The sequence below is a fragment of the Propithecus coquereli genome, unplaced genomic scaffold (genome assembly GCF_000956105.1).
Source record: "Propithecus coquereli isolate 6110/MARCELLA unplaced genomic scaffold, Pcoq_1.0 Scaffold527, whole genome shotgun sequence".
NCBI classification, from domain to species: Eukaryota; Metazoa; Chordata; class Mammalia; order Primates; family Indriidae; genus Propithecus; species Propithecus coquereli.
Window position 1 is genome coordinate 1,438,972 of NW_012151141.1, and position 27,853 is coordinate 1,466,824.

At 49.8% G+C, this 27,853-nt stretch overlaps 1 protein-coding gene across 2 annotated transcripts in view; it reads left to right on the forward strand.

Moving 5' to 3' along the window:
- The window catches only part of ATP9A (ATPase, class II, type 9A), a 114,912-nt gene extending 109,782 nt beyond the window's left edge, over nucleotides 1–5,130 (forward strand). Inside the window, exons 27-28 of one of the 2 annotated variants that reach the window (XM_012656915.1) lie at nucleotides 865–1,068; nucleotides 4,650–5,128. In XM_012656915.1, coding sequence (XP_012512369.1) covers nucleotides 865–1,068; nucleotides 4,650–4,786 — 341 coding nt within the window. In that variant the 3' untranslated portion in view covers nucleotides 4,787–5,128. Of the gene's footprint in view, nucleotides 1–864; nucleotides 1,069–4,649 lie in introns of both variants that reach the window. The other variant, XM_012656914.1, reaches the window with a different exon arrangement.
- The last annotated feature ends 22,723 nt before the right edge of the window (nucleotides 5,131–27,853 follow it).

Sequence of the window (27,853 nt, forward strand, 5' to 3'; positions counted from 1 at the left end):
ATGACAAATTTTTTGTTGGTGTTTTTAAGTAGCATATCAAAGTGTAACACGTACACCTGTTAACAGAAGCCCGTCCTGCAGGAGTTTATGGTGATCAGTCGTGGGTCCTCCATCCTGCTTCTGCCATCCTCAGCCCCATTCGTAAAAGGCAATCGCCTTAAGAATTTTCGTGTGTAGTGTCTGCCGGTGCCTCCTTGAAGTCACCTGCTCGTGCTGCTGGTGTCTCTGACGGACAGGAGACAGCGTCACTGCTGTTCTTCTGGCTTCTCTCTGTGTTTCTCCTGTCATTTGTGTGTGGTCAAGAACTATAACGTAAAACTTACCACCTTGACCGTCGTCCGGCACAGTGGTGTCCGGTATGTTCGCGCCGTCGCGAGGCCGAGCTCCAGAACGTTTTCGTCTCCCATGACAGAAATTCCACACCCAGGAAACGACGACCCCGCTTCCCCCAGCCCCTGCCAGCCACCACCCTGCTGCCCGTCCCCGGGGACTCCACTGCTTCCGCTGCCTCCTGTCAGTGGAGTCCCACAGCGCTTGTCCTTTTGTGACTGGCTACCTCTGTCATTTTGAATAACATATTTAAATTTCCGTTTCCTTCATCAACTCACTCCCTCCTTCTCTCCCCCACCTTGCGAGTTTCCTCCTTTCTCTCTACAGTTGTAGATTATTTATTCTCAAGATCAAAGAGGAAAATAGGAAAAGTGTAGGTTCGAAGCCTCCCTAGAGGCCGGGTCGCTGGCCTCCCGTAGCAGGCGGTAGCTTTCGTGTAGAAAGGAAACACTAAGAAAGGGGCCGGAGGTGCGCGTCCCGTCGCGGGGAGCGATGGCGGGGAGGCTCTCGGGGACGCCGTGCGCTGCCTTCCAGGGAGCACCATCATGTACGGGGCGCTGCTGCTGTTCGAGTCGGAGTTCGTGCACATCGTGGCCATCTCCTTCACGTCGCTCATCCTCACCGAGCTGCTGATGGTGGCGCTGACCATCCAGACCTGGCACTGGCTCATGACGGTGGCCGAGCTGCTCAGCCTGGCCTGCTACGTCGCCTCCCTGGTGTTCCTCCACGAGTTCATCGGTAAGAGCCCCGGGCATGTAAGCCTGTCCGTAGGCCCCGGAGTCTCGGCCCCGAGGTCTGGCCACCCCGTGGAGGGAGGTGCCTCCCGGCGCTGGGGCCCCGGCTCTTTGTCCCTTCGCGCTCGGCTGCTGCGGTTTCTTACTCAGGACGGTGGCAGGTGTGCATTGGCGTGTGTGGTTGAGGCTACGGGACATGCTCTCAGCATAGAGTGTTTTTTTTTTTTTTTTCTGAGACAGAGTCTCACTGTGTTGCCCGGGCTAGAGTGCCGTGGCGTCATCGTAGCTCACAGCAACCTCAAACTCCTGGGCTCAAGCGATCCTCCTGCCTCAGCCTCCCGAGTAGCTGGGACTACAGGCATGCGCCACCATGCCTGGCTAATTTTTTCTATATATATTTAGTTGTCCGATTAATTTCTTTCTAATTTTAGTAGAGACAGGGTCTCGCTCTTGCTCAGGCTGGTCTCGAACTCCTGAGCTCAAACAATCCGCCCGCCTCGGCCTCCCAGAGAGCTAGGATTACAGGCGTGAGCCACTGCACCCGGCCTTGTTTTTTTTTTTAAGCTACGCAGAGCTACCTGGCTCAGAGGGAATCCATTTAATTCAGCCGGCGGTTACGGGTTTCTCCAGTGAGCCGGCCACGGAGCCGGGCCCCGCGGAGCTATGGGGAGGTCGAGCCCAGGTCTCACTCTGATAAATGACAGGCCAGCACCCTGGGAAACCGGAGGAGACAGCAATGGCCTTTTTAGCTGATGACTTTTCAAACTTTTTGGTTTTTTTTGGTCACAAAAACCCTTTGTTCCCATGAACTCTTAGTCTAAAGTCCAGTCGGTGAAACTGGTAGGGGTGGATTTGCGACCAGAGGCGGCAACAAGGAGGCGCGAGCCCCGGGACCCTGCCCTCGTGGCGCTTCCTTGCTGCTTTGTCCCGCTATACTCCCCAGGGGTCTCCCGGCTCTCAGAGCGAAATCTGCTGCCCTGTCCCACCAAACCGAGAGGTGACAAGTGCTGTGAGCAGCGGCACCGCCCATCCCACAGATATGTAGGGGCACCTGCTATGTGCCAGGGCGACAGCGGCAGACGGGGTGGATGGAGATGGGCTCGCCATGGAGTTTCCCTTCTTGCGGGGAAGACACACGGCAGACGCGTAGGTGAGCGCAGGTGTGCCCGGTGTGAGCAAAGCTGCAGAGGGATGGAAACAGGGTCAGCTGGTGGAGACCCACGCAAACCCCAAATAAAAAACGTCATGGAAATAGTTTACAGATGGGAAAGCGTGGGCACCCCCCGGAAGTGGGGTTGTGGGGGCGGATGTTTCTGACCGCAGCAGCGACTCCAGCTCTCCAGGCTGCCCACTGACAGCCACTGTCTCCAGACGGACACGCTGGGTCTTTCGCTGTCCACGCTGACCCCTCACGTGCTTCCTGCTATTGCCAGATTGGTTCAGTTCAGCTCATACTCACCGAGCAATTGTGAGCCGCGAGTCCCTGTGGGGCCACCGCGATGATGACCTCTGTGCCGTGCGGGGACCGCTGTGCTGCTGACCTGGGCTCTAGTTCCTATCCAGAAACCTCTTTCTAGCTCAGCGTCATGAACTGTCAACACAGTCCGGATGACCCCGCACTTTCTGTGTTGGGCTGTGGATAGTCTCGTGGGACTCTAATCTTGGTTTTCCCAAGCACAGGGCAAATTCAAGCCTGTCTGAGCTTCGTAACTTCCGGGCCAGAGGTCATCATCTTGAAAGCCCAGCTAGGCGGCAGCCAATAGCCTTCTTTACTTTTGCAAAGCCTCATGCACGTCTTTCCTCTTCAACAGAAGCATGTCAGTTTCTGTCTGTGTTACTTCAACAGAACAAAACAAAACACCCTCAGCGTGAGTTTTCTCCTCTGTCAGCTGGGGGAGCTCAGCTCTGAGGCTGCTCCCCGCTAAGATGCTCATGTCTCTTCACGGCTGAGGGTAGACAACCTCCGGGGAACTTTCCAGTCCTAGGCCCCCACCCACACCCCCGTGGGCGGCCTGCAGGGCCAGGGCTTCTCCAGCCCGCGGCTCCTCTGTCACTGAGGCATTCTCAGTGGTGGTGATGTGGCCCCTGCCACCCAGCAAGCAAATGTTGGCCTTTGGTCGGGTGTGAACAAATCTCACTCCCTTTGTGTATAAAGTGCCAGATACGTGTATAATTTTATAAACATATACAGTATACCTGTGGCATTAAAATTTCATGGAGATGATCGATTAGGGGGAAAAATGTCTGAAAGAGCTATTTAGGGATAATAATGAGAAAAAGGCTGAGAAACGCCACCCACCGTGGAAGCATCTTTGACCATGACTCTTTTTCAGCTTCCAAAGCTCCTGAAGAAGGTTTCAGTAAAGGTGAAAGAAACATTCCTATGAAAAGGGAGATTTTAGAACAGTTTCATACTTGTCCCCAGTCTCTCAGAAAGGGTTTTGTGAGCACCTACTATGTGCTTAAGGGCTTGGGCCTGGTGGGATCCTAGAGATGTGGTCCCTGCCCTCAGGAAGCTTGGCTTGCCTTCACCTTGGACCAGCCACAGCGCTGAGCAAGGGGCTCACAGGAGAACTGCATGGTGGGTTGAGCCCTGGGCCTGGCACTTAGTAGGTGCTTCATCAGCACTAGCTGTATTTACACATCCTGTGCTCAAGAAGTGGGGAAGGGGCTTACTCTGGCTCTGCTGTGTTGAAAACCACAAGCTGTCACTCCTCTCTCGAAAAGACCTCCTAACTCCTGGGCTCACTATGTTGCAGAAAAGGGAGCAGCCCTGTCCTTCGGTCAGAGTCCCCAAGGGTAATCCTGTGTCTGACGGGGGTCTCAGGCCACTGTGCACCGTGCCCAGACCCATCCCTTCGCTGTCTGTGACTGTCACTGCGACAAAGGGAAGAAGTTGCTGGAAGCAGAAACTTGCATTTGAGTGTCACTTTCTGCTCTCCGGTGGTCAGGGTTTAGAAGGAATCTCCAACTGTCAGATTTCTTTCTTGTTGCCGAGGCTAGAGTGCCGTGGCATCAGCCTAGCTCACAGCCACCTCAAACTCCCAGGCTCAAGTGATCCTCCTGCCTCAGTCTCCCAAGTAGCTGGGCCTACAGGCACACACCACCACACCCGGCTCATTTTTCCTATTTTTTAGTAGAGATGGGGTCTTGTTCTTGCTCAGGTTGGTCTTGAACTCCTGACCTCAAGTGATCCTGCTGCCTTGGCCTCCCAGAGTGCTAGGGTTACAGGTGTGAGCCACCGTGCCCGGCCATCCAACTGCCAGGTTTCAAATCAAAAACACCTCTGAGAGTATTCTTCCCCCGCAGTTTTCTTTTCCTAGTTGTTGAAAATAGCATCGCCCTGAGTATGGGGAAGCTACGACGACAGAGCAAAGGAAATCCAGATGGAGCCTGCTGTGCGTGGCGCCCTGAGCAGCAGCCCCTCCCTTCCAGGTCGCGGGAGGGAAGGGCCAACGCCAGGAAGCCGTGGGTTCGTTCCGCGACACAGCTTTCCCTTTGACAGCTGTGTTGCCTGTTTCGGGACCACACATGCCTTTTGGAACATTCCCGCCTGCTCACCGCTGTCTTCCCGTTCGCTTGCAGATGTGTACTTCATTGCCACCTTGTCATTCTTGTGGAAAGTCTCCGTCATCACGCTGGTCAGCTGCCTCCCCCTCTACGTCCTCAAGTACCTGCGAAGACGGTTCTCTCCCCCCAGCTACTCGAAGCTCACGTCGTAGGCCGTGCGCTGGCGGAGCGGGCCGGGTCTCTGCGCTTGCCTGATGGACAGAGTCCAAGCTCCATTTATGTTACCCACCACCTGTGGATTTTGCAGTAATTGCTAACACGTGCGGTTCTGACGGGGCGAGCCCGTGCACGTAAACGCAGTCCTAACGCCGAGTATACGGGAGGGAGGTTCCTAAAAGGTGCCCACTCAGGCCCGTTTGAACCCCCGGTCATTCATATGTGCGTGAACGTGAAAACCTTAAAACGGGTGGCTCAGCTGGGAGGTATATAGGGGTCCCGTGCGAGCTTCCTTATGACTTGAATTTTGTTGCTGTGTGATAAAAGTTTTTGTCTAGTCGAAGGTTGTAGAAGGCTTGTTTTTTGTTTCTGTTTTGTTTTTTTAACAGTCCTAGCGTGTGCGTACTCTTTTAAGTCTTTCTCACTCTTACAAAGTGGCGTCAGAAAAAGACAAAGTGCTTAGTGTAGGGTTGGGAGGAGAAGACAGTGACATTTGGTGAAAAGTTATCCAAACAATAATCTCCATTTGGAAATGCTGAATGTCCTCTCTAGGCGGCCCTAGTTATCCGAGTCACCTTGCATTCCTGGGTTACAAGCAAATGAGAGGCAGGGAGGGAGGGAGGGCACCGCAAATCCAGCCGGGTTTCCTTGATCCGATTCAACAGCCGCAGTTCTTGGGTTAACGTCACCTGCCACCTCGTAAAAGGACTTCAGACGCGTGATCCTGCTTTGTCGGGACCGGCAACGATTACAAAGCCAGTGTCTGTCTGAGGACGCCCTCCGACATTTTCAGCAGAGTTGTTTTAGCAGGAAACGTGCCACTGAACGGCCCCGAAATGTGTCGACAGTGTGATAAGAGACTCAACTAATTCTTTAGACAACATGGCAGATGTGACTCAGATCCTCCGGGTCCAGAGCGGAAAGGTCAGGGAGCTGGGGTGCTTCTCGTCCACAGAAACCTGTTTCCTGTTAGGGGGAATTACTGAGGACACACCGACAAAGGCAGGGGCATCTCGCGGCGCTCCCTCGGCGGCAGCTTGCCGAGCGGGGAGCCCCGAGGGAGGAGGCTCGGGCTGCAGCTCTGGGATCTGGGATCTCTTCCCCTGCCTGTAGATTTCAAGAGGGACTTGCTGAAAGCCAGCGGGTATAAAGATATCTCCCCCACCAGGATGGACTCCATGCGTGTGTGTTTCTTACAGGGCCATGGCTGCTTGTTTCAGAGGAAGAAGGGCATTTGCAAGCATTGGACGTGGCAGAGCAAGGCATTCTTGGGTTTTCAAGTCACCTCTTGCAGAAGCCACATGTGCATGCCATAAGGGTTAAGTTGGTGGATGTTCAAGAGCTGAGTGTGGTTGATAGCTTGGATTTATGATTAATTCTTTGTGGGTACATACCCTTCAACCTCTGGCATGACATGACTTGCGTGTGCTTCAGAGATGCATGTTACAGCCTGATGGCTGACCTACCACCTACCCTTGGAAAAACCTGCTCTTGGAGAGTTGGGGACACAAGAATCAGACGGTCCCTTGCCTTTGGAGCACTCTTGAGATGCTCTTGTATTTTGTGTTGCCCTTTCAAAACTTTCCGAAATGACAGTAAGTTGCAGGTGCTGATGGATTGGCTGTTGACACTGCTCCTATTTCGTCATAAGATTTGGCAGTTTTGCAGTATTTGCCTCTGTTGGATTCAGCCGTTTCTGCCAGAGAGAAAAGGTCTACGGGAAAGATGGGTTGCACTGAATGAATGGTTGTTTAGGGGTAGGAACTTTGTTCAAAAATTCCAGAAAGGTCGAGCAAGTCTGACTTTTTCACCAAGTGATTTGATGTGGCTTCAAAGGTAGCGGAGAAGAAAATTATGCTCAACAGCTTTCGAGCCTCTGTTTTCTTGGAGGTCAGCCTGCAAAACTGGGCATCTTAAGATAGTTCCGCTCTGAGTTCACAAACCCTGACAGGCGATGGCTTCTGCAGGTGGGTCACGTGGAACCGTTGTTAAGAAATTTTAGATGTTTCCAGCAGATACAGGGAAAGAAGATGATCTCTCTGGTCTTTTCCTTAATTCTCAATTTTGATTGAGGTGCACGAGTTGACTTTTAAAGTCAACACTCAAGATACTGCTTGACATCTCGAAGGGAGAGAGCTTCCAAGAGAGGCTGACAAAGCCGTACCTGGACATCGAAGGTACACACCAGTGTCCTCCACAAACCTTGTTCTGTCATCTCAGCCACACTTGGGTGGAGGCAGTCCAGGGAAACGCAAGTGGAAACTGCCATGTTGTAGGACCATCCGTCCTTGCCGATGCCACCTGCCAGGGCGTCCCCCGGTGTCTGGGAATGCACACGCCGTGCGTCTCACACACCGGAGACACAGAGGCAGGGGCGTTCCGTCAGTTGAGAGTGCACGACCCTCACCTGCACAAATGGGACCATGATCCCAACAGAGAACCCGGGAGCGCTCAGGCACTTCCAGGGCGTTATCTTATTTGTGGGGAGAAGATTAAGAAACACACAAACAAGAAACCTGAGCTGTTTTGCAAAACACTCTCCTGAGTTTGTAAACCTTAAGCATAAGGATTCAGTTGACCTTTTTCCTTGGTTCATCAATCTGGAAAGAACTGACATAACTTACACTATCGACACCCTCGCCTTAGAACGCAACGGGACTTAAGTCTCCGACAGCCGATTTAATTTGAGGTCAGGGGGCCTCCAGGCCAGCACTGTTTGAACACTTTTCCCTAAAGCAAAATCATAGCTCCCTGTGCCCTCTGACAACACTAGCTATTTCTGCCAGAGTAAGAACTTCTGTTATTATTATTCTTATATCTTTGATGATGGTTGTGTAGGGGACAGAGGATCTGTTTGGTCTCTTTTCTCCCCCTCCTTCCTTCCTTCCTTCCTTTTTTTTTTATATCTCTAAAAAAAAAACAACAGTCTCCACATCGAAAAAAATCTCAAAAATGAGAGGGGTGAGATCCACACTCAGAGAGCGTGTGTGTGCACGTGTGTGGCCTTGGCGCCTGATGAGACAGGTGGCAGGACGCTAGCTGTTCAGAAGGCATCCAGGGAGCGTCTTAAAGTTGGAGCAACCACCTGTTCCCAGCCCCTGGAGCTGGCAGGCTGAGCACTGGGGTTTCTCCCGTTCTCCCTGAGCATCCTTAATGCCCCAACCCAGCCCTGCTCCTCTGGAGCGAAACCTGTCTGTTTATTGGCAGTAATATTATTAATAAATACCATTATCTCTCTACAGATACTTCCTCAGTTTATTCTTGCTGAAAACGTAGGTTGTACTGACAATATTTTTAAACGTATTTTGAATTTTGTGCTCATTGGAAATTGAAATGTTAATGCCCATTTTTTTTCCTCCAGACTTTTGTTTTTATACTTTGCCTTGTTCCTACTGGGGTAGGGATGGGCATGCACTCATGCCTTTATGGGCAACATTTTAAACCTTTGCCAAAATTGCAGATGGGACCTGCACAGTCTTCTGCTCCATCCTGTTTAAAGCCGACACCTATCGGCTGTTTGTATCTTTAACCTCTGTCATAAGTTTGTGTTGTGCGTGTGAGTGTGTGATACCCTCTCAAGTTTTCTGAAGAAATATTTGGTTTACACTCAAATTCTACCACTCCCGGCTTTGTTTTCATTTAAAAAATATACAAGGAGCTTTGTAAATACAACAGATTTTATTTCTCCCCCTTCTTTTAATGTAAAGATTTTTGTTGTTTATATATACTTAAAATATTCCTATGAATTATGTCCAGTTCTTCTTGAAACAAAAAATCACGTTTTTGAATGGAACTGCAAGGCATCCCACCGTGTGAGCAGCACACCTCGCCTGGTGCTCCGAAGCATCGTCTCAGGCCAAAGCAGCGTCACCTGTGAATCTGTCTTCTCCGTCACAGCATGGTTTGAGGTGCAGTCTGTTAATATAGCTGGAGAATGTCAGTGACTATTGTGTTTGTTGGGTCAGGTGGGGGGCATGGTATTTGCAAAAAAAAAAAAAATTGTGGCTAATTTATATTTTGTTGCAGTGAGGTTAATTGTAAACTCATCTGGCAGTTCATGATTTCCTCATTAGTAGATCTCTCTCCATGTAATCCTCATTGCAAATTTTCACCAGGACAGCGGTTTTTGATTAGAGGGGAGCTCTGGTACAGTATGCTTTAATTTAGTAGAAACTTCCAGATGACTTAAATTCTCGATTCTGTGATGACACACATGTGATCTTTCGTGTTTCTGAGCGATTCTACTTTCATTGTTTGCCAGCGTGGCCCATGGCTGTTGCCCAATAAAGCTTGTATACTTTCTGCCTTGGGGGATTACTTTAATTTGTACGGAGACATGAATTCTGGTGTCAAAATGAGGACGTTTTATTATAATGTTCCTATTTTGTGCTTATCTCATGGTACGCAACATGTAAAGAACTCTTTTCCAGTTAAAAAAAAAAAAACATTTGATTTTGGCAAAAACCTCCAAATCGATGCATGTTATTTATTATTCTGTTCTGTTGTCCGTTTCAGACATGTCAGAATTTCAAGAAGTGAATGCTATAAATGGAGAATAAGATGAAAACCGTAAGATTCACATTGTATTTATGCACACAGTACTTGCTGACTCCGGAATCTGGGGCTTTTAGTTTGTTTTTTAATCAAGGGACGGAAGATCTAGGAATCCAGTCACTTCAGCTTTAGGCAAAAGAGTTTTTTAAGCTATCGTGTAGGAAGTAGGGGGCATCGTGTTTTATTTAATCCAGTGATTTCAACCAGGGCAATTTTGTCCCTCGGGGGACCTGTGGGATCTGAAGACATTTTCAGTTGTCACGCCTGGGGGAAGAGGGGCTCGCAGGGAAGGGATGCTGCTGCTCATCCCACTACGGCGCGCAGGGCAGCTCCCGCCGGGAAGAATTATCCTGCCCAGAACGTCGAAAGTATGGAGGTTGATATCTGCACGTGTCAGTTTGAGCGCTTGTCTGTCTGCATTTGCAAAGGGGCCCCGCGAAGGCGAAGGCCCCTGCGTCTCAGGAAACACGTTTTGCATCCAGCCGGCCGAATGGCTTACTCGCTAGCTCTTTGCAGCACGGGCTGCTGCTTTCCTCTGGTGGGCTCTCCGTTGAAAGGGCCATTCTCAGTTTTATCGATTAGAAAGAGAATTGTCATTTAGCTGTTTCCCAGCCCGTAGCTCCCCTGGGCAAAAGGAAGACACGTGCCGTCACAGGCCGGGGCCCACAGTGCTCTTCCTTCCACACGTGCATGCCGTGGCCGCGCGGTGCCAGGCCCCTGCCTCTGCCTGCCGTGAAATTCCGTGAATGTGTAGACGCTGCTCCTTCCGAGCCGCTAGGGGGAACTTGAGGACCGAAGGACATTTCTGCTTCCTGTTTTCAACAAGCAGCCAGGCCCGGCGTGCCCGGCTGCCCCGAGTTTCAAGACGTTGCTTTCATAGCTTCAGAACTCATTTCGTGGCCAACGGCGCTGTGAAAAACAGACGTTTCTTTTCATGTTGTTGACCAGAATATTTTGCTGGACTTAAAAAGAAAAAACAGGGAGAGGGTGTGGGAGATGAATATTTATTTGCTCTTAGACATTTGCATTTTTGAATAATTGGCAACTAGGAAGCCTTTCCCCAGCTTACTGATGAGGCTAATAAGGTTTTGAGACGAAATGTTCCAACATCCCAAGTACTTTAACTGTTTTTGTTATGAAACTTTTCAGGGTGACTTGAAACCCTGCGGTATTTGTGAGGAGGTCTATAAATGATGGATTTGCTCACCTCAAAATAGAACTGTAGTCTCTCCAAACTTTCCAGAAGTGGGAGCACAGTGACAGAATTCATTCAGGACTTGCTAATTTCCTACTGCAAATGGGTTACATAACAGAACGGTCCCGCCTTCGCGCCTCTCGAAACTACCCATGAAGTGATGGTGAAATGTATCATTAAAAGCTAGAAATAGCTCTGCTAAACTCTGGGAAAAAGATGAGTTTTTTTTTCTGATATCCCTCCCCGCCCCCCTTTTTTTCACCCAAACATTGCATAACGTTAAAAAAAGTCAAATCTTTCCGTGGGATTTAATTTCATTCTCCATGTGGCTGTGGTCGGAGGGGTAACTCAAGCACTTCGGGGGCTGGTGGATTTTTGGAGGATCACGCATTCCCAGATCAGTTTTCATCCAAAGTTTTAGCTGAGAAATATGCCCAGCCCTGGGGTTTCTCCCCTTCCCTCCTGCCCCCCTTTGTGGATGGGTCATCTATGTGCAACATAGCATCTTTTCAGAAAGCCTGCCTTCTCGCAGGGATGCCAAGACAAAGCCACCCTCCACTTTCTATGTTGCAGTTTTGATCTCAAAATGGATTCCCTCTAAAATTTGGGGTGACTGAGTCACATGTGAAGTCACTGGCCCCACAGCCTTTGCTTGATGACAAGCCAGATCTCATTTCTCCGTATTTAGCCCCAGGTTCTGTTTGCTCACACTAAGAACTTGGTATTCTAATCCTCTGCTGTCCATTTTGAAGAGATTTAAGCACTGTTTCTTTTATCAGGTCCAGATAAACCCAGGACTATTTTCTATTTCCTTTGAGAAAGATTGCAGAGTCCAGAAGAAAAAGGGGTGGGTGAGTAGGGGGCATGTAGAATATGCTGACATCTCCATTCCTTCGTTTACCAAATATTTACTGAGCACCTACTGTGTGTGAGACACTGTTCTTGGGGCTGGAGGTGTGGCAGGGGACTGGATAGGCACAGGCCCTGCCTGCATCATGATTGTATTCTTGTATGAGAGAGAGACAAGAAACAGATGTGTGCTCTAATATCAGGTGGAGATGGAACCTCCTAAGATGATTAAAAACAGGGCAAGTGTCAGGCAGAGGGTGACAGCCAGGTAAGAATAAGGGTGGGGAAAGTGACCAGAGTCAGAGTGGGGCCCTCTGGGGATGGGCCACTGGCTCAGAGCCCTGAAGGGTGCAAAGGAGGGAGCTGTGGAGAGATCCGGGGGCAGTGGCATTCAGGCAGTGGTGTGTGCAAAGGCCCCGGGGCAGGAAAGGCTGGGGCATGTTGGAGGGGCACAGGACTGGAGTGCTGAGACCGAGGAGGAGAACGGAGATGAGGTCAGGGAGCTAGGTAGGGCCTGGGCACTCAGGCTGAGAGTCCCATAGCAGAATTGAGCAAGCGTTATTCAAGTCAGCCCTTTATGCTTGAACTACACCCAAGGGCCCTGCCTCACTGACCCAGCCCCGCCCGGTCTCATTTCCACGTCAGTGTCCACGGGGGCTCAGGTAAAAGCCCTTGCATTGGCACCCCCCCGCCCCCGCACGCAGCGAGTCTGCACGGTCCGACTGACATAAGCCACACTAGTAAATAAAAAAGCACAGCCAGTCCTTGCATGGAGTTTCTTCTTGCTTTTCCAGCGGATAACGCGAAGGGTCTCTGTCCAGCCTGCAGCCTGGGGTGCCTCTGGCAGAGGTGACTGCCCATTCGAGAGTCCCGGGACGCAGGCTGCGTAAACCGCCACCTAGAACTGGGAGGTGAGTCTGGAGGAAGAGACACAGAAATGGGCAGAGAAAAATTAACTGGGTCATGTTCTTCGAAGCTGCCACATTTCCTGAATGTGCCCACTCGGGTCAAATTTCGAAGACGAAGCCTTTTGTAGTCGTGAGCTGCAGGAGCCCAGGCTGTGTTCAAATTCCTGCTGAAGAAAGAAAGAATAACGAGAACAGGCTGTGGAAAAGAATGCAGTTAGTGTCTTAAAGATGGCCAAAATATTCATTCTCATTTGTCCTTTTATGTGAAACAGATTTTTAAAAAGGCAATTGGAGCAGCTAACGACATCCAGAACCCTATTGATTCGAGTGGGGCTAGCAGTGGGGGCTTAAATTGGCCCAAACAGCTAATCAGGCCCAAAGAAAGAGGTGAGTTGATTACCCTGGAAATTGCACAGGGATTCTTCAAAGACGTGGCCAATAATTAGAGTTTAAGATGCTACTCTTTATGCACATAACTTAGCATAATTTTATTAGGCAGCTCATCACCACCCGAATTAGAGAAAATCAGGCCGGAGAAATTCCGAGCGCCGGGCTGGCTCGGGCAGACGCGGAGGCTTCTGCTCTAAAATGGCCCGGCTCGTGCTCGAGGAAGGCACCGAGAGGAATCTCGACCTTTCTTCTGCGCACTGGTGGGAGTGGAAATAAATGCAATGTCACTTTAGGGGGATGTGCTGGAGTTGGGACAGGAGCAGCTGGGACTGACACAGTCCTGGTTGGAGCGTCGTTTCCCCCACTAACTAGCCGAGGGATACGGGCCAGTCCTCTGAGCTTCCTCGCTGGGTGTCGGGAGCGGGACCCTCACTCGTGAGGATCACAGTGAGGCTGGTGGCGCTGGGGGCGGCGCAGATACAGAAAAGGTGCTGTTACTGTCACTCCAGGCCTCTATCTACGGAGGGAAGTCCGTCATCGAAATGGGTTTCTACGCATGTTTTCCCCAAACACTGCAGTCACCATCTGGCTAGAGTTCTTAGAAGATTTCAAAGTTTGGGGACAGAGACAACATCCGACCTCGCATCTTTCCACGTACCTTCTACCGATTTGGGGGCGCTCTGCCTTTGCGAGCTTGCCCTGGGTCCTGCGGCCCCAGCCTTTATTCTGAGTTGGGAGTGAACCTGCCTCTGAGAAGCCGGGCTGGGCTTCCCTCTGGAGCGGGGTGTGTGGAGCCCAAGGAGGAAGCTGAGGGTAGCTCCCCAGATCCATTTACTCAGGGTTTTGGAAGGGAGAACGAAAGTAAGTAATAGAATTGGCCGATCGCTTAAAACTTTTTTCTACATTAAGACAACAAATTCGTTAATAGAATATAAGGCAGAATTTGGTTGGGTTTTAAAAAATAAATCGCAGACCTTGAGAGAAGTGAGGGGGAGGGAGTGCTTCACTGCGTCTGCTCTCCCAGGACCCAGAGGGACACTCGGGCGGAACTGGCTTCCGGTTTTGTCCTCAGCCAGCCGGGCGTCTGGCCCATGGTTGGGGCTCAGTAAACCTTTGTGGCATTTGAGTTTTTCTGTTTTTTTTTTGAATTCTGGTAATATACATAACAAAGTTTATCATTTTAACCATTTTTAATTGTACAGTTTAGTGGCAATAAGTCCTTGAGTTTTAAGCGTAGTTTCTGGAAGATTCAGGAACCTGACTGGACAACGTGAGCCTTGCCTTTTTCTGGCTTTTTACATTTGCAAAGTGCTTTTCTACCTACACTTCACAGTCCCACGGGGCAGATGTCATTATCCCCATTTTGCAGATGAGAAAAGAAAAGACACAAAGGCTGAGGTTGAACCAGGCCCACGCAGCACCTAAAAATGTTCTGTGGTTGCATTTTGACAGAGGATGTATCTGTGAGAAAAAAACATCCAGTTGTGATATCACAGAAAACTCGCAAACAACGTAGTTTAAAGAAGACAGAAGGAAAAGAAGCCTGGGTTTAGGAGGCCCAGGGGAGGTGTGCTGGCTTGGACTGTCATGGGAAACTGAGGCTGCCTCAGCTCTCCGCTCTCCTGTCCCAAGGCTGCTGCCACCATCTCGTGGTTCAGGATGGCTGCTGGAGATCCAGCCTTCGTTTTTGAAGTCCAGGCAGCAGGAAGGAGGAAAGAGAGTGGGCCCTCTCCCTTGAGAGAGAATTCCACACATTATTTCTGCTGACACCTTAGGCAAACGGCCCCATTACCACACCTGGCTTGCAAAGAAGCTGGGAAATGTAGCCTTTTACTGAGAACCCTGATGAAAACCAATGTTCTGTTTCTGGGGCAGGAAGGGAGAAATAGGAGAAAGATGTGCGGTAACAAGGAGCCCTTCTCCTTGCGTTACGCCATTCACTTACCATCCACTTAAAGTTAATTGGATGCCAGAGGTGCGAGGTGTGAACTCACCGTCTGGTGAGAGTGATCGTTGGGAACACACAAGGCACGATCTGGCCAAAGGCACATTATTCCTTTCATTCGTCTTCCTTTTTTTGCGTTCCTTATTTCATCCACCTTCATTTTCCTCGAATCCTTTAGTTTTTCATCTTACGTTGTCTTTTCATTTTTAAAAATGTCAGTATAGCATACATACAGCAGAGAGTATTTAGTAGGCTAATATTAAATGAGTAGTTGATGAATTTTTACGTAGGTTTACGCCCACGAGACCTCCATGGAGGTCATATGGAAAGTGTCTGATTCACTGTGTGAGAGACCACTTCATTCTCACTAGGCTGGTTCTAATAAAAAAGACACAGGTTTTGGCAAGGATGTAGACAAATCAGAAACCTCATACACTTCTGGTGGGAATGTACCGCGGTGTGACGGCTTTAGAAAACAGTGTGGCAGCTCCTCGAGGGGTTAAATGCAGAGTTTCCGTATAACCCAGCAGTTCCACACCTAGGCATGAACCCAAGGGAAATGAGAACGTCCACACAAAAAATTGCACATAAATGTTTATAGTAGTAATGCTCATAAGAGCAAAAAGTGGAGGCACCCCAGGTCTCCGTCAACTAATAAATGGATAAATAAAAAATGGTATATTCACACGATGGAATGTTACTCAGCCACAAAAAGGAACGAAGTACTGATATGGGCTACAGCGTGGGTGACCCTTGAAAACACGACGCTAAGTTAAAGAAGGCAAACACCAAAGACTGCAGGCGTGCGATTCCACCTACGAAATATCTAGCACAGGCAAATCCAGACAGACAAATGGATTCGTGGCTTTCAGGGTCTGAGGAGGACAGAGGGACGAAGGGGCAACTGCTAATGGGTACCGAGTTTCTTTTTGGTGATAAAATATTGAAAAGTTAGATTTTGGGGAGGGTTGTACAACTGTGTAAACTTACTAAAAACCATTGAATTATATACTTTAAATGGGTGAATTTTGTGGCATGTAACTTATATCTCAATAAAGCTATTAAGACCCTGCCAAATGGTTTTCCAGAGTGGCTGTACCGCGTTTCACACCAGCTGTATTCGAGAGTTGCAGTTGTCTTACATCCTCGTCTGCACTTGGCATTGTCGGTGTTATTTGTTTTAGCCGTTCTAATAGGTGTGCAGTGGTATCTCTTTAAACTGCATTTCCCTAATGGCTAACAATATTAAACATCTTTTCAGGTGCTTGCTTGCCATCCACACATCTTCTTCGGTGAAACGTTCATGTCTTTCGCTTATTTTAAAAATTAGATTGTTTCCTTACCGTTGAGTTTTGGGAGTTCTTTATAAATTTCTGGTTACAAGTATGTTGCTGGATAAGCGATTTGTGAAAATTTCGCCCCGCTTGTAGCTTGCCTTTTCATTATCTCTCATTGTCTATCTGTTAATAGTGTAAATTGTCGCCCTTCCAGCGGGTGTGTTGTGGTATGTCATTGTGGTTTTAATTTGCATCAAATCTGTGGGGTCTTGGTTCAACAGCAGTGATGGCTGGATGCAAAATGCTTTACCTGCAGACTCTTTTCAAAGGGAGACACTTTCATTATCTTTTCTGTGGAGGAGGCTTTAAGACATGTGGTGACTGACTTGCTCAAGGTCAGACAGCTTGTAAGAGGTGGAGCCAGCACTGGCGCACAGGTCCGTTGACTTAGAGGCGGCTGCTGCCTCTTTTGAGCTATAATCGATTCAACTTCAAGGCTCCTGGTAAAAGCAACAGCCTCCCGTCTCTCCGGCAAGCCACATTCTTTCATGGCATGTCACAGGAGGTTGAGAAATGCCAAAGCTGGTGACGAATGAATGCTCCATTTATCTGCCTCCCATCATTCCCAGGGACCATCCTCACCTTCATCCCTGACATAGCAGTTCCCGGGGAATTGCCACATTTGCAAGCCGCTGTCATTGTGGCTGCTCCCACTTTCCAATTAAGAGCAGAGCCAACCTCAGGATAGGGTAGAGGCTTCGAACCATGAGTCGTTGCAGGGATGTCATCACCCCGGGGGAAGAGAGCCCCAAGCTGTCTGGAGGCACCGTTCAAGGTCTACTGCATGCGTATCTGTTGAGTACCTACTGGGTGCCGGGCAACTTCCAGGCACCGGGGACGCCACAATCTAGACATTCACGGGCCCTGCTTTCTTATGGAATGTCTATCTCAGACAGGACAGAAACAAACGGGCCTCCTTTGGGTCTTTGTCCAGATGTCCCTTCTCAGAGATACTTTCTTTCACCTCCCTATCTGACACTGCAGCCCTGTCACTTCCTAGCCCTTATATTTCTGTGTTTGTCCTCAGGCATTTAGCCTTAGTCTTGCTTGCTAAAATGTGAGCTCTGTGAGGTCAGGGGCTTTTAATTATTTGCTATTCTGGGTGCCTAGAAAAAGGTGGCCCATAGTGGGTGTTCAACAAATGTGAAGTAAGTGAAGTAAACAAATAAGGTAATTGCATTGTACAGTGATGGATACTAGGATGAAATTAGGATGCCGTTATGGAGACTGACCAGAGTGGGGAGGGGAGGTTGGGGACTGGTGAGTGTGCAAGGCTATTTTAGACTTGGTGGTCAGGGAGGGCCTCCTTGAGGAGGTGGCTCTCAAGCTGAAATCTGAAAGTTGAGAGAAGCCAGCATTCATGGATATGAGGAAAAAGGGTTCCAGGCAGAGGAAATAGCACATGAAAATGCCCTGTCGCAGGAAGGGTTCAGAGTATTTAGGAACAGAAAGAAGAGTAATGGCAGCTGTTGCTGAGGAGTGGCAGGAGGTAGATATTATTACCCAGTAGGAAGGCATCTATTTACCCCTGGGTCTGTCCCCAGCATGCCAGGCAGTGAGCTGCACTCTGGCTCTTGGAGGTAAGTATGCAGAGTGGACCTGCTGTGTGTCATGTTGAGAGATTCCAGATCCCAGGATCATGGGTTCCCATAGCCAGAGACGTCAAGAATATGGCTCATACCCCAGACCACATTGCTTACCCCAAATACAACTGGTTTCTTTCTCCAAGTCCAGGGCTGTGGCTTTTGGTACCTAGGTCAACCATGAGAAAGCTCTTTTAATTCTTAAGAGACTCTCCCCTGGCCCAGAGAATGCCTCTGAAAGAAAGAGACTTCTGAAGGCCATGCATCTTCCAAATGTGAGTGTGGATGCTGGGTTCCAGGCTTGCACCTGTATTAACTTGTTGAATCTTCACTATAACCTTGTGGGCTAAGTGGAATTAAACTCATCTGACAGACAAGGAGAATAAGATACACTTAGATTCCAGGCCTGGCAATTTATTAACTGTGTAATGCTGGGCAAACATTACACTCTGAGCCTGAGATTTTTCATCTGTAAAATGGGTATATGTCTGTGTGCATGCGTACCCACCCCCATCAGCACCCTCCTGTAGTTGATATAATATTTGTTGGGAGAAATAAATACGGTGATGTATGTGACATGCCTGGCATGGTGCATGAACTTATTATCCAGTTATAGCTCTCTGGTTGCACAAAACAGAAATCAGCACTGGCAGAGTTAAGCCAAAAAAGGAGAAGGGATTTATTGCCAGGTTATGGTGTGGCTCACAGACTGGAACTTTGGTTTGGACATGCTGGGGACACAGGTGGCAGGAGCTAATGCACCATGCAGCCAGATCCCTGCAACTTGTTTTCTCTCTCTCTCTCTCTCTCTCTCTCTTTTTATTATATCTCACCTCCAGCTCTTTTGCCCCACCACCCCCACCTTGCATCATTCAAGAGTCAGCATCCTCATGTGAGAATCTGATGGGCCAAGGTGGAGTCATATAGTAGGGTATTTTTTTTTTTTAATTGAGACAGGGTCTCACTCTGTCACCCAGGCTTGAGTGCACTGGCCTTAGCATAGCTCATTGCTGCCTTGACCTCCTGGGCCCAAAGTGATCCTTCCTGCCTCAGCCTCCCAAGTAGCTGGGACCACCACACCTGGCTAATTTTTAAATTTTTTTTTTGTAGAGACAGGGTCTTGCTACATTGCCTAGGCTGGTCTCAAACTCCTGGCCTCAAGCGATCCTCCCACCTCAGCCTCCCAAAGTGCTGGGATTACAGGCGTGAGCCACCACGCCCAGCCGGTATTTTGATTGACAGTTCCTCCAAGACGGTCTGCTACAGGGAAGAAGTAATTCCCCAAGAGGATTGCTTTTGTTTTCCCCAGGAGAAAGCGCAAATGAACGCTTGGGTGTCAAAGAATAACACATGTCCCCTACGGTAATAATTTTGGCTTTCCTACTGAACTCTCTGGTCAAGACTGTCACCACTGCAGGCTTCCCTTCCTACTCTGTCAAATGAAAGCGCTCAGTTCCACACCGGGGTGACTCTTAGGATCTCCGGTGGAACTTTAGGAAAATGAGGACACTCTTCCAGACCATCTCTTTTGATCAGCTTTGAAAATTTACCCCGGAAGTCTTCTTACAACTCATTGGCCAGTGCTAGGATGCACGCCCACCCTTCAACCAATCACTGGCGAGAGAAGAGTGGGCAAAGACCAATCAGAGTCGAGCCCTAGTCTTCCGGAAGCCGGAGCCAAGGGGGCGGCGGCTGCCATGCTTTCGCACTCCCTGGGATCGCGGCAGAATTCTCCCCGCCAGTAAAGCGCGAAAACGGGGTTCGAGGTTCCTTTTTCCCTCTGGAAGATGTTCTAGAATGTTGCTGTGTGTCGCCTCCGCTCTCTGGAGCTCCGCAGAGGGCGGCCCTCTGTCACGCCGCTGGCAGCTCCACCTCCCCACGGTATCGAACCTGAAACGTCCGCGAACCAACGACGAAAGGAACACCAGGTGTTAGCATCCAATAAATAAACACGGCTGTGGCTGACTTGGGGAAAAAAAAATCCATCTTGCCAAGCACCGCGGGGCCGAGTCGGTGTTGACTTAAGGCAGGTCTTAATTACAGTGCCAGGTAAGCTCTGCTCTGCCTGTTTGGGGCTGTCCCCAGCCCAGCTGTCAACTCAGCTTACCTTGCAGAGAGTTGACAATTACATGGTGGCGCTTTTCCACCCGCGTGTAACCTAACACAGCCACTCTTCTCAAAAGTTGGTAACTAAATTTGAGGTGCTGAAAGAAATATTGCAATTGAAATAATGCTTTAGGGAACGTTTATATGCCTTGGAGTGAATTAATATCTTAGGGGAAAAAAAGCCCCTTCTCTAAGCACAAATACATACTTTTCACATTCCTTTTTAGGCACCAAGGATTTTAACAGCAGTGTAAATCAGATTTTACAGGCCACATATTTCAAGTATGGAGTTCATTAAATGTGTGAAATTTGACATTTGCTTCAGGGCGTGGCTAGGGTCTCCAGTAATGAATCACAAATTGTGTTGGGCTTTCTGATCAAGTTCAATATGCTAATACCCCTGTGCAGTTGCACGCAGAGGCAATTTCTCTTCAAGCCTTTCCAAGGCCAGTTCCCTCTGGAACACTCCTTTAATGCACCGGGTACTCGTAAGAGATGTGGTTCCACTGTTTTCATTCAAGTTGAGAATCATGGGAGACACGGTCTTGCAGTTGATTCCTGAGTTGTGTCGGTAGATTTATTAATTCAGTGGCCATTTACTGAGCACCTACCCTGCCAGGCTCTGTGCTGGGCCCTGAGAGTTCAGTGGCAAATGAGCCAATGTCTGGCCTGGTGCAATGTTTGCAGTTTTGGGGGGAGACGGACATAGAAAACTTAATTTCACCAATGATTATGCAAGTGCCAACTGTGAGAAGTGCTATGAAGGGAAACCTGAGGTGTTATGAGGCCCAGGTGTTAGGGGGAGACCTAATTTTGTTTCTTTTTCTGGGAGTATCAGGAAAGATCTTCCTGGGAGTAATAGTTAAGCTGAGATGTGAAGGATGGGTGGATCTTAGCTAGAGTAAGAGTTGGGGGTGTGCAGGGGAGGAAGAAGGGGTGGTGACAAGGTGGAGAACAAGTCCTGCCCTCGGTTACTTGATGACTAAATATGTAAAGACCACCTGATGTGCTTGCTCCGGAGGAGGCATACGGATGGGGAGAAAGACCTGGAACTTGTCTCAGTGGAGACTCATGATTGCAGGTGACAGAAGCTCAATTCACTGGGAGTTTATTGGCTCATGCATCTAAAAAGTACAGAGTAGGGTTGGCTTCAGGCGTGGCTGGATCCAGGATACAAATGAGATGAGGCATCTGCCTCTATCTCTGGCTCTGTCTTGCTTTATGTTTGCTGCTTATGTCAGGCAGAACCTCTCTTCCCGGTGGCCTCAGCTGCACAGACAAGTTCCACTAGTTTTCTAATCCCGAGTAGTGTCTCCTTCTCGATAGTTCCAGCAAAAGTTCTAGGTTTGAATCACATTGGCCTTTGTCACATATCCAACCCTTAGATAAACACTATGGTTAAGAGTGTGCAGTGCCCTGTTTGGCCAGATCTGGGTCACAGGCCGTCTGTGGAGCCAGAGAGAGGTGGGGATGAGCTCTGCCTAAGTCTGAAGAATGAGAACGAAAATGGAGTGTTCCCCAAAGGAAAACTGGGGTCAGTGCTGGTATGAAGAGATGGGATAATGGATGCAGGGTCAGGCAGAACATCTGTCCCAAAGGCAAGGCCTCAGATGAGTGAGTCTTGGGTGCTTCACCATGACTACAGTAAAGATGACTTTACTGAGTTTCTGTTCTGTGCCACGCATGGTGCTTAGGAAGAGCTGAACAAGAATGTCTCCCGGTCCCCTGAGTCCCTGTCTCTGAGAAGGGAAAGGAGATGGACAAATGACCAGAATTCAAGGAAGGGTGATAAGTTCTTTAAGAGTATTGTAAGGGCAGAAAGTAAAGAAATGACAGCCATATATGACATTGTCATGGAAGAGGGACCTGCCTAGAAAGGCCTTAAAGAAGGCGCAGAGTTTCGGGAGGCAGGAACGTGAAGAGGGCGTTTCAGGTCAAGGAAACGGCAGGACCAGAGGCGCAGAGGCTGGAATGTGGGGTATGCTTCACTGACTGCTCAGCAGGCCGTTTTCTCAGAAGCACAGAGACGTGTAGAAAAAGAGTCGGAGGAAAGCTGGAAGCAGAAGTTGGATCCCATTGTTGGTTGCTATATTAATTAGAATGCCTTTGGCTGCCAGTGACAGAAACTCATCTCAAACTAGTTTAAAGCTAAAGAAATAGAGATGTAGTGGGTGGGTAGCACTGGCTTCAGGAACAGATGTATCCAGGGACTTAAAGATATTTTAAATACCAGTTCTTTCTTGATCTCACAGCTCTGCTTCCCCAGTGTTGACTCTCCCCTTGTGGTGGCAAGAGGGCCCTCAGCAATTCCTTACCTGCATCTTTTCAGCCTGGCAGCAACAGCAGAGCGAGAGCGAGAGAGCGAGAGAGAGAGACCCTCTTTCTCCATAGTTCCAGCCAGGGACCTGGGGTTGGCCGTGGATGTCCTGACCTGGGTCATGCGGCCAACTCTAAACCAACTCCTTGTTTGGGGGAATGTTGCACACTCAGCAGCCCAACCTGGCTCACACACCCTCCTCCTGGACCTGGAATTGTGGGTAGCCCCCAAACCACTTGCACACGAAGGTGGGGAGGTGTGATTTCCCAGCCCCCTAAGAAAACCACTGAGGATGGAGTTACCAAAGGAAGAGAAAAGGAATGCTGGAAAAACAAAACAAACAGACCTCTGTCACAGGAAGGTTTAACACCACAGTGAGGAGTTGGTATTTATTTCAGGAGTCAATGGGGAGCCATAGAAGGCTGTTGAGCAGGGGAGTACTATTACGATCTGCGCTGTTCTTTAGGAAGATACCTTTAGCAGTGGTGGTGGGAGGGGTCAGCCAGAGTGGAAGGAAGAGAGGCCGGGTGAGGGGAGAAGAGGCTTTTGCGATGGGCCAGGAGATGTAAGTCCAGGATCGGGCATTGGCTGCCAGAGTGGAAACGAGAGACCGGGTGGGAGGAAATCGGCGGGGTGGGGTCGGGACACTTGGTGAGGGATGCAGAGCGGGAACTGGCAGCCATGACCCTGGAGGGGGCGCTGATTTTGGAAGGACGCGACCTTCAGGGGAAGACAGCGCTTTGGTAGGAGAACAGAGGAGCATTTGGGGGCCAGTTGCGAATCCCACGGGCACTCGCGTTCTGACTCCGGGGAGGGCGGGTCCTCAGAGCAAGATGCCGTTTTCCGCAAAGCTTTCCAGATGTTTGCTTTGTTGGTTTGCTTTGTTTATTTTTTTAAGTGGTAACAACAAAGGAAAAAAAAACAACCAAAAAACAAAGCAAAGCAGAAGTGGAGAGTGAGGAGCCCTTCAGGAGAGCGGCCTGGGCAAGGCACCTGCCCCCAGGTGACCCACCGGCTTCCTCTGCTCCCCTGGCTGCCTGAGGACGGCTTGTTCTGTGTCCTTCCCCTTTCCCTGTCCCTCGGCCCAGGCCCTTTAAAACCCTGGGAAAGGAGGCTGCCGGGTTTGTGCTGATCCCTGCAGCCACCCGGTGACTCAGACCTCCCCAGCCTCCTGCCTCTATCCAGAGGCGGCCACAGGGCTTCCTCAGAGGGATCCATAGGGAGGCAGCTACTTCCCTAGTCCTTCCTGCCTAGAAGTGTCATTCCTAGAACCTGGGCTTGGGAGGAAACATGGCTCTGCCTCGTATTAGCCTTGTGTCCCTGCGTGAGTCACAAAGCCTCCGAGCCTCAGTTCGAGCCTCTGTAAAGCGAGGCCGAGGGGACCGGGGCTGTGGGGGCGAGCGCAGGCAGGTCCGCGGGAGGTAGGCATTCCCAGCAGGAGCCGTGACCGGTGTCCCTGCTAACAGGAGAGTCGTGCTCCAAAGGAGGCCGTCAGAGTGGCCGGCGCAGATTCCTGCGCTTGGGCAGTGGGGGCTCCTGGGCTGTGGAGGGAGGCAGGTCCGTGGGTACCTCCGTAATCAGAACCCAGGCCCAAACTAGCAGGGTCGCTGGATAAAACAACAGGACACCCAGTGAAATTAGGATTTCAGATAAACGGTAAGTTTTTAGCGTAAGTATGTCTCAAATATTGCATGGGATATACTTATACTAAAGATATTGTTGTTTATCCGAAATTCAAATTTAACCCACATCGTGTGTTTTTATTTGCTAAGTCTAGCAACCTTGCAAACTGGTCGAAGTAAAAGAGGGAGCTTATTATCGCAAAGTCCAAGGATGGGCCTCAGGCTGGCTTGGATCCAGGGGTTCAGGCTGCGACTAGGATTTGGTTTCTCTCTCATCTCTCGGCTCTGCTTTTGCCGTCCTGGCTCTACCCTAGCTTCCCCCTCCAGTTTCCTGACAGCCACGCTCTCCTAGCCTCACCTCAGCAGGAAGGACTGAGAGTCTGCCGGAGCCCCCGCCCCCCAGCCCCTGCTGTGCCTGCACCAGTGGCTGTGGTCAGGGGAATTCATATGCTGATTGGCTTAGCCCTTGGCCACATGACTCAAACCTAAACTGAGCACGAAGCCCCCTCTGAGTGCACAGGTGGGAAAGGGTGGGCTGCCAGGGGGAAATCAGAGAGCCGTTTTATCAGGAGGGGGAACCGCACGCACTACCGTGGGTCTGGGTGAAGCCCTGGTGCCCTGAACGCGTCACCCTTGGTTTCATCTGAGGGGCCAGTGACCACTGCACCTGCAGCCCCATCCTACCTGGCCTAACTGAGCGACGACACAGCCCTCAGCCTGCCCTGCACTGGACCAGCAGTGAGGAAGGGGGAGAAAATGTCAGAGAAGTGACGGGAACACATCTACGGAGCCCCTGCTGTCTGTCGGGCTATGGGCAGGAGCCTTTGCGCACCTGGTCTCTAGTCCTCAGGGCCACTATTGAGATAAATGTGATTATCTCTGTGTTACTCGGAAAAAAACGGAGTGCGTCACTTGGAATGTTTTTGGTCACAAGTAATGCAAAACCTGACTCAACCTGCCCTAAACCTTAAGGAACTGTATTGTCTCATTCTCAGGAACTTCAAGGGGAAGGTGGGTTTCAGGAATAGCATGATCTAAGCTGTGCGGTTCCCTCAGTTTGCTCCCCTCTGTGCATTGGCCGTGTCTTCAGGCTGGCTTGCTTCCTGGTGGCGAGGTGGCTGCTGTCACCCGCTGGGGCTCCGATTGGCCAGCTCTCCAGATCTCAAAACCCTGTAGACGAAATAGGCGATGTTGCAAGTGCGAACATCCCATTCAAAGTTGCTTAAGTGAAAAAGAAATGTTTTCATATCAGTGAGAAGCTACGTAAAGTTTCCCGTGGCTTCAGGTATGGCCGGATTCAGGGCCTCGAATGTTGTCAGCAGCACTGAGTCTCTTGCCATCTCAGAGAATGTGTTGGTTGCATTCTGTCGTCTTGCTATGCGGAGTGCAAGGCACCGCAATGGCCGAGAGCAACTCCGGGCTTACATCCTCGTATCTCAGGAGGAAAGGGAGAGAACGCATGTGTGAGTGAGGTTCTCTTTTTTAGCAATTCAAACTACTGTCCCAAGGCCGATTGTCGCTGGCCTGAGCCAGTCACTCCGGATGCTGGACCTAATGCCCATCCCCTCATGCGCCCATCCTGAGAGCTGGGGTGGAGTCAGCCCCTACCAAACTGCATGAACTGAGAGTCAGAAAGGTCTGATCCCACGAAGAAAATTGGGGCACCATTTCCAGAAGGAGAGGGAAGGGGCTGGGGCAAAACCAGTGAATATTTGGAGGGGCCTTCGCGCAGGTGGGCCATGGCGTAAGGCCCCCCCCAGGCCCCTCCTCCCCAGCCTGGGTTCATAGCTGCCAAGATTGAGACCCTTGAGACTGTCTGTCTCCTGCTATTCATGCTCTGACTTTTTGGGTTTAGGGGGAGAGGCCAGTAGCAGGCAGCTGCCCTCCTTGCGCACGGCCTTTCATCTTTAGTTTCCATCTTGTTTTTTAATTAGTTTTGCTCTTAACACTGATGACAGTGCAGTTTTCTCTTGCCCGCCTGCAAATTGAGTCAGCACCATGAAAAGCATCACTTTGAGAGAATCTGGCCACACAACCGATCTGGTGGGCTGACGTGTCTTTGCATAAAGGAAAGGAAAAAGGAAGAAGGAAGGAAGGAAAAAAGATTGAATGTAAATAAACATAATTCATGGAATGTAGACACTCCCCCAAAAGTGCTGCACTGTCTCCTGCTCTGTGGGCGGGATTCTAGTGTAGGTCCCCCTTCTTGATTGCCCAGCTCACGCTGGCTTCCCGGACACTAGCGGGTGGGCTGCAGAATGCGCTTCTGAGGAAATGTCCAGCGGCTCCCAAACGAGGGCAAATCATGGGATCTTCTGGGAAGACAGGGATCTCCGCACATCTGTCTGCTGCTGGGAGAAGTTGCCGTGCACACACGTGATCTGGGGGCTGCTGCAGTTTTTGGGTAAAAAGATTGAGAAGTTGGCATCCATTTGGCCCCGAAGACAGATGCATCTAAAGTGGCATGAAGCTTCTTCCTAGTTCTAGGCTGGGCACGGTGGCTCACGCCTGTAATCCCAGCATTCTCGGAGGCCGATATGGGAGGATTGCTTTAGCTCAGGAGTTCAAGAGCAGCCTGAGCAAGAGAGAGACCCTGTCTCTACCAAATATAGAAAAATTAGCTGGGCGTGGTGGTACGCGCCTGTAGTCCCAGCTACTCAGGAGGCTGAGGCAGGAGGATCACTTGGGCCCAGGAGCTGGAGGTTGCAGTGAGCTATGATGACGCCACGGCACTCTACCTAGGGCAACAGAGAGAGACTTTGTAAAAAAAAAAAAAAAAAAGCTCCTAGTTCTCTCCTCTAGAGCTGGGGTCAGCAAACTTTTTTTTGTAAAAGGCCAAATACTAAAATAGTAAATATTTTCAGCTTCATAGGCCACAGGGTCTCTGTTGCAATCACTCAACTGTGTCACCCTGTCATCATACCATAGATGATCCGTAAACAAACATGCATGGCTGTATTCCAATAAAACTTTATTTACAAAAACAGGCCATGGGCCAGATTTGGTAAAAGTGTGTCAACCTCTGACTTAGACCAAAGAGATTACAGGAGTGGTTAGTACCCCAAGCCAGGAAGCTGGTATTCTTAGAAATCAACTTTACTAAATTATATTAAATAATTCACATACAATGAAATGTTCTTTTTAAGGGTACAATTCGATCAGTTTTGACCCGCACCCCAGTCAAAATACACAACATCTACGTTGCCTTTTGCAGCTGGTCACCCCATCCCCCGCCTGGCCCGCTCCGGCTCTGACCGTCCTGTAGACTGGTTCGTTCCAGAGTTTCGCGTAAGTGGACGCCCGTGGCGTGTGCTCTCTGGGTGCGGGGATGCCAGTGTTTGAGGCCCTGCTGGTCCGTCCGGGGAATCTGCCTGGTCTCTGTTTTGATTTCAAACTATACTTGTAGTTAAGTTTTTTGACACTCCACCCTTCGAAAGGCAAAGGTAGGGCCTAATTCCTTCGCCCTTGAATGTGGGCTGGATTTAGTGACTTGATTCTAAGGAACAGAATGTGGTGGAAGTGACAGCGTGTGACTTCCACAGCTGGTCACAGCCTCCGGCTCTGCTCTCTTGCTCTTCAACCGCCCACTCTGGGAAAGCCGCTGCCGTGCTGTGAGCGCACTCAAGCAGCCCCGCGGAGAGGCCCGCGTGGGGGAAACTGAGGCCTCCTGCCGACCACCAGCCATGGGAGGGAGGCGCCTTGGAAGTCGGCCCTTCAGCCCCAGTCAGGCCTTCGGGTGACTGCAGCCCTGGCTGACATCGCGACTTCAACACACTAGAGGGCCGGAGCCCAGCTAAGCAGCTCTTGAGTTTCTGACTCACTGAAACTATGAGAAATAATAAATGTTTATTGCTGCTTTTAGATGCTAAGTTTTGGAGTGATTTATTATGCAGCAAGAGATTACTAACAGAGCCACTGATACATTGACTCCGTCATCCCTCCATCCCTTCATCTACTTTCTCATTCATTCATTCATGCATACATGCATTCATTCAACAAATATTGATTTTTTTGAACAACAAGGATTTGATAGCTAACACTTCTGCACTGTATGCAGTTTTCTTCTAAGCATTCTCCTTAAATTTAATTAGCGTACCCATTTTGCAGATGAGGAGACTGACTCTCTAAAAGGCTGAGTCACTTGCCCACAGTCCCATGGCCAGTAGATGGTGGATCCTGATGAGAACCCATAGCCCACAGTGTTCACTGCTGCACCGTGTGCCTCTCTCCCCTCTGCCCTAGCCGTGTCCAGGGAAA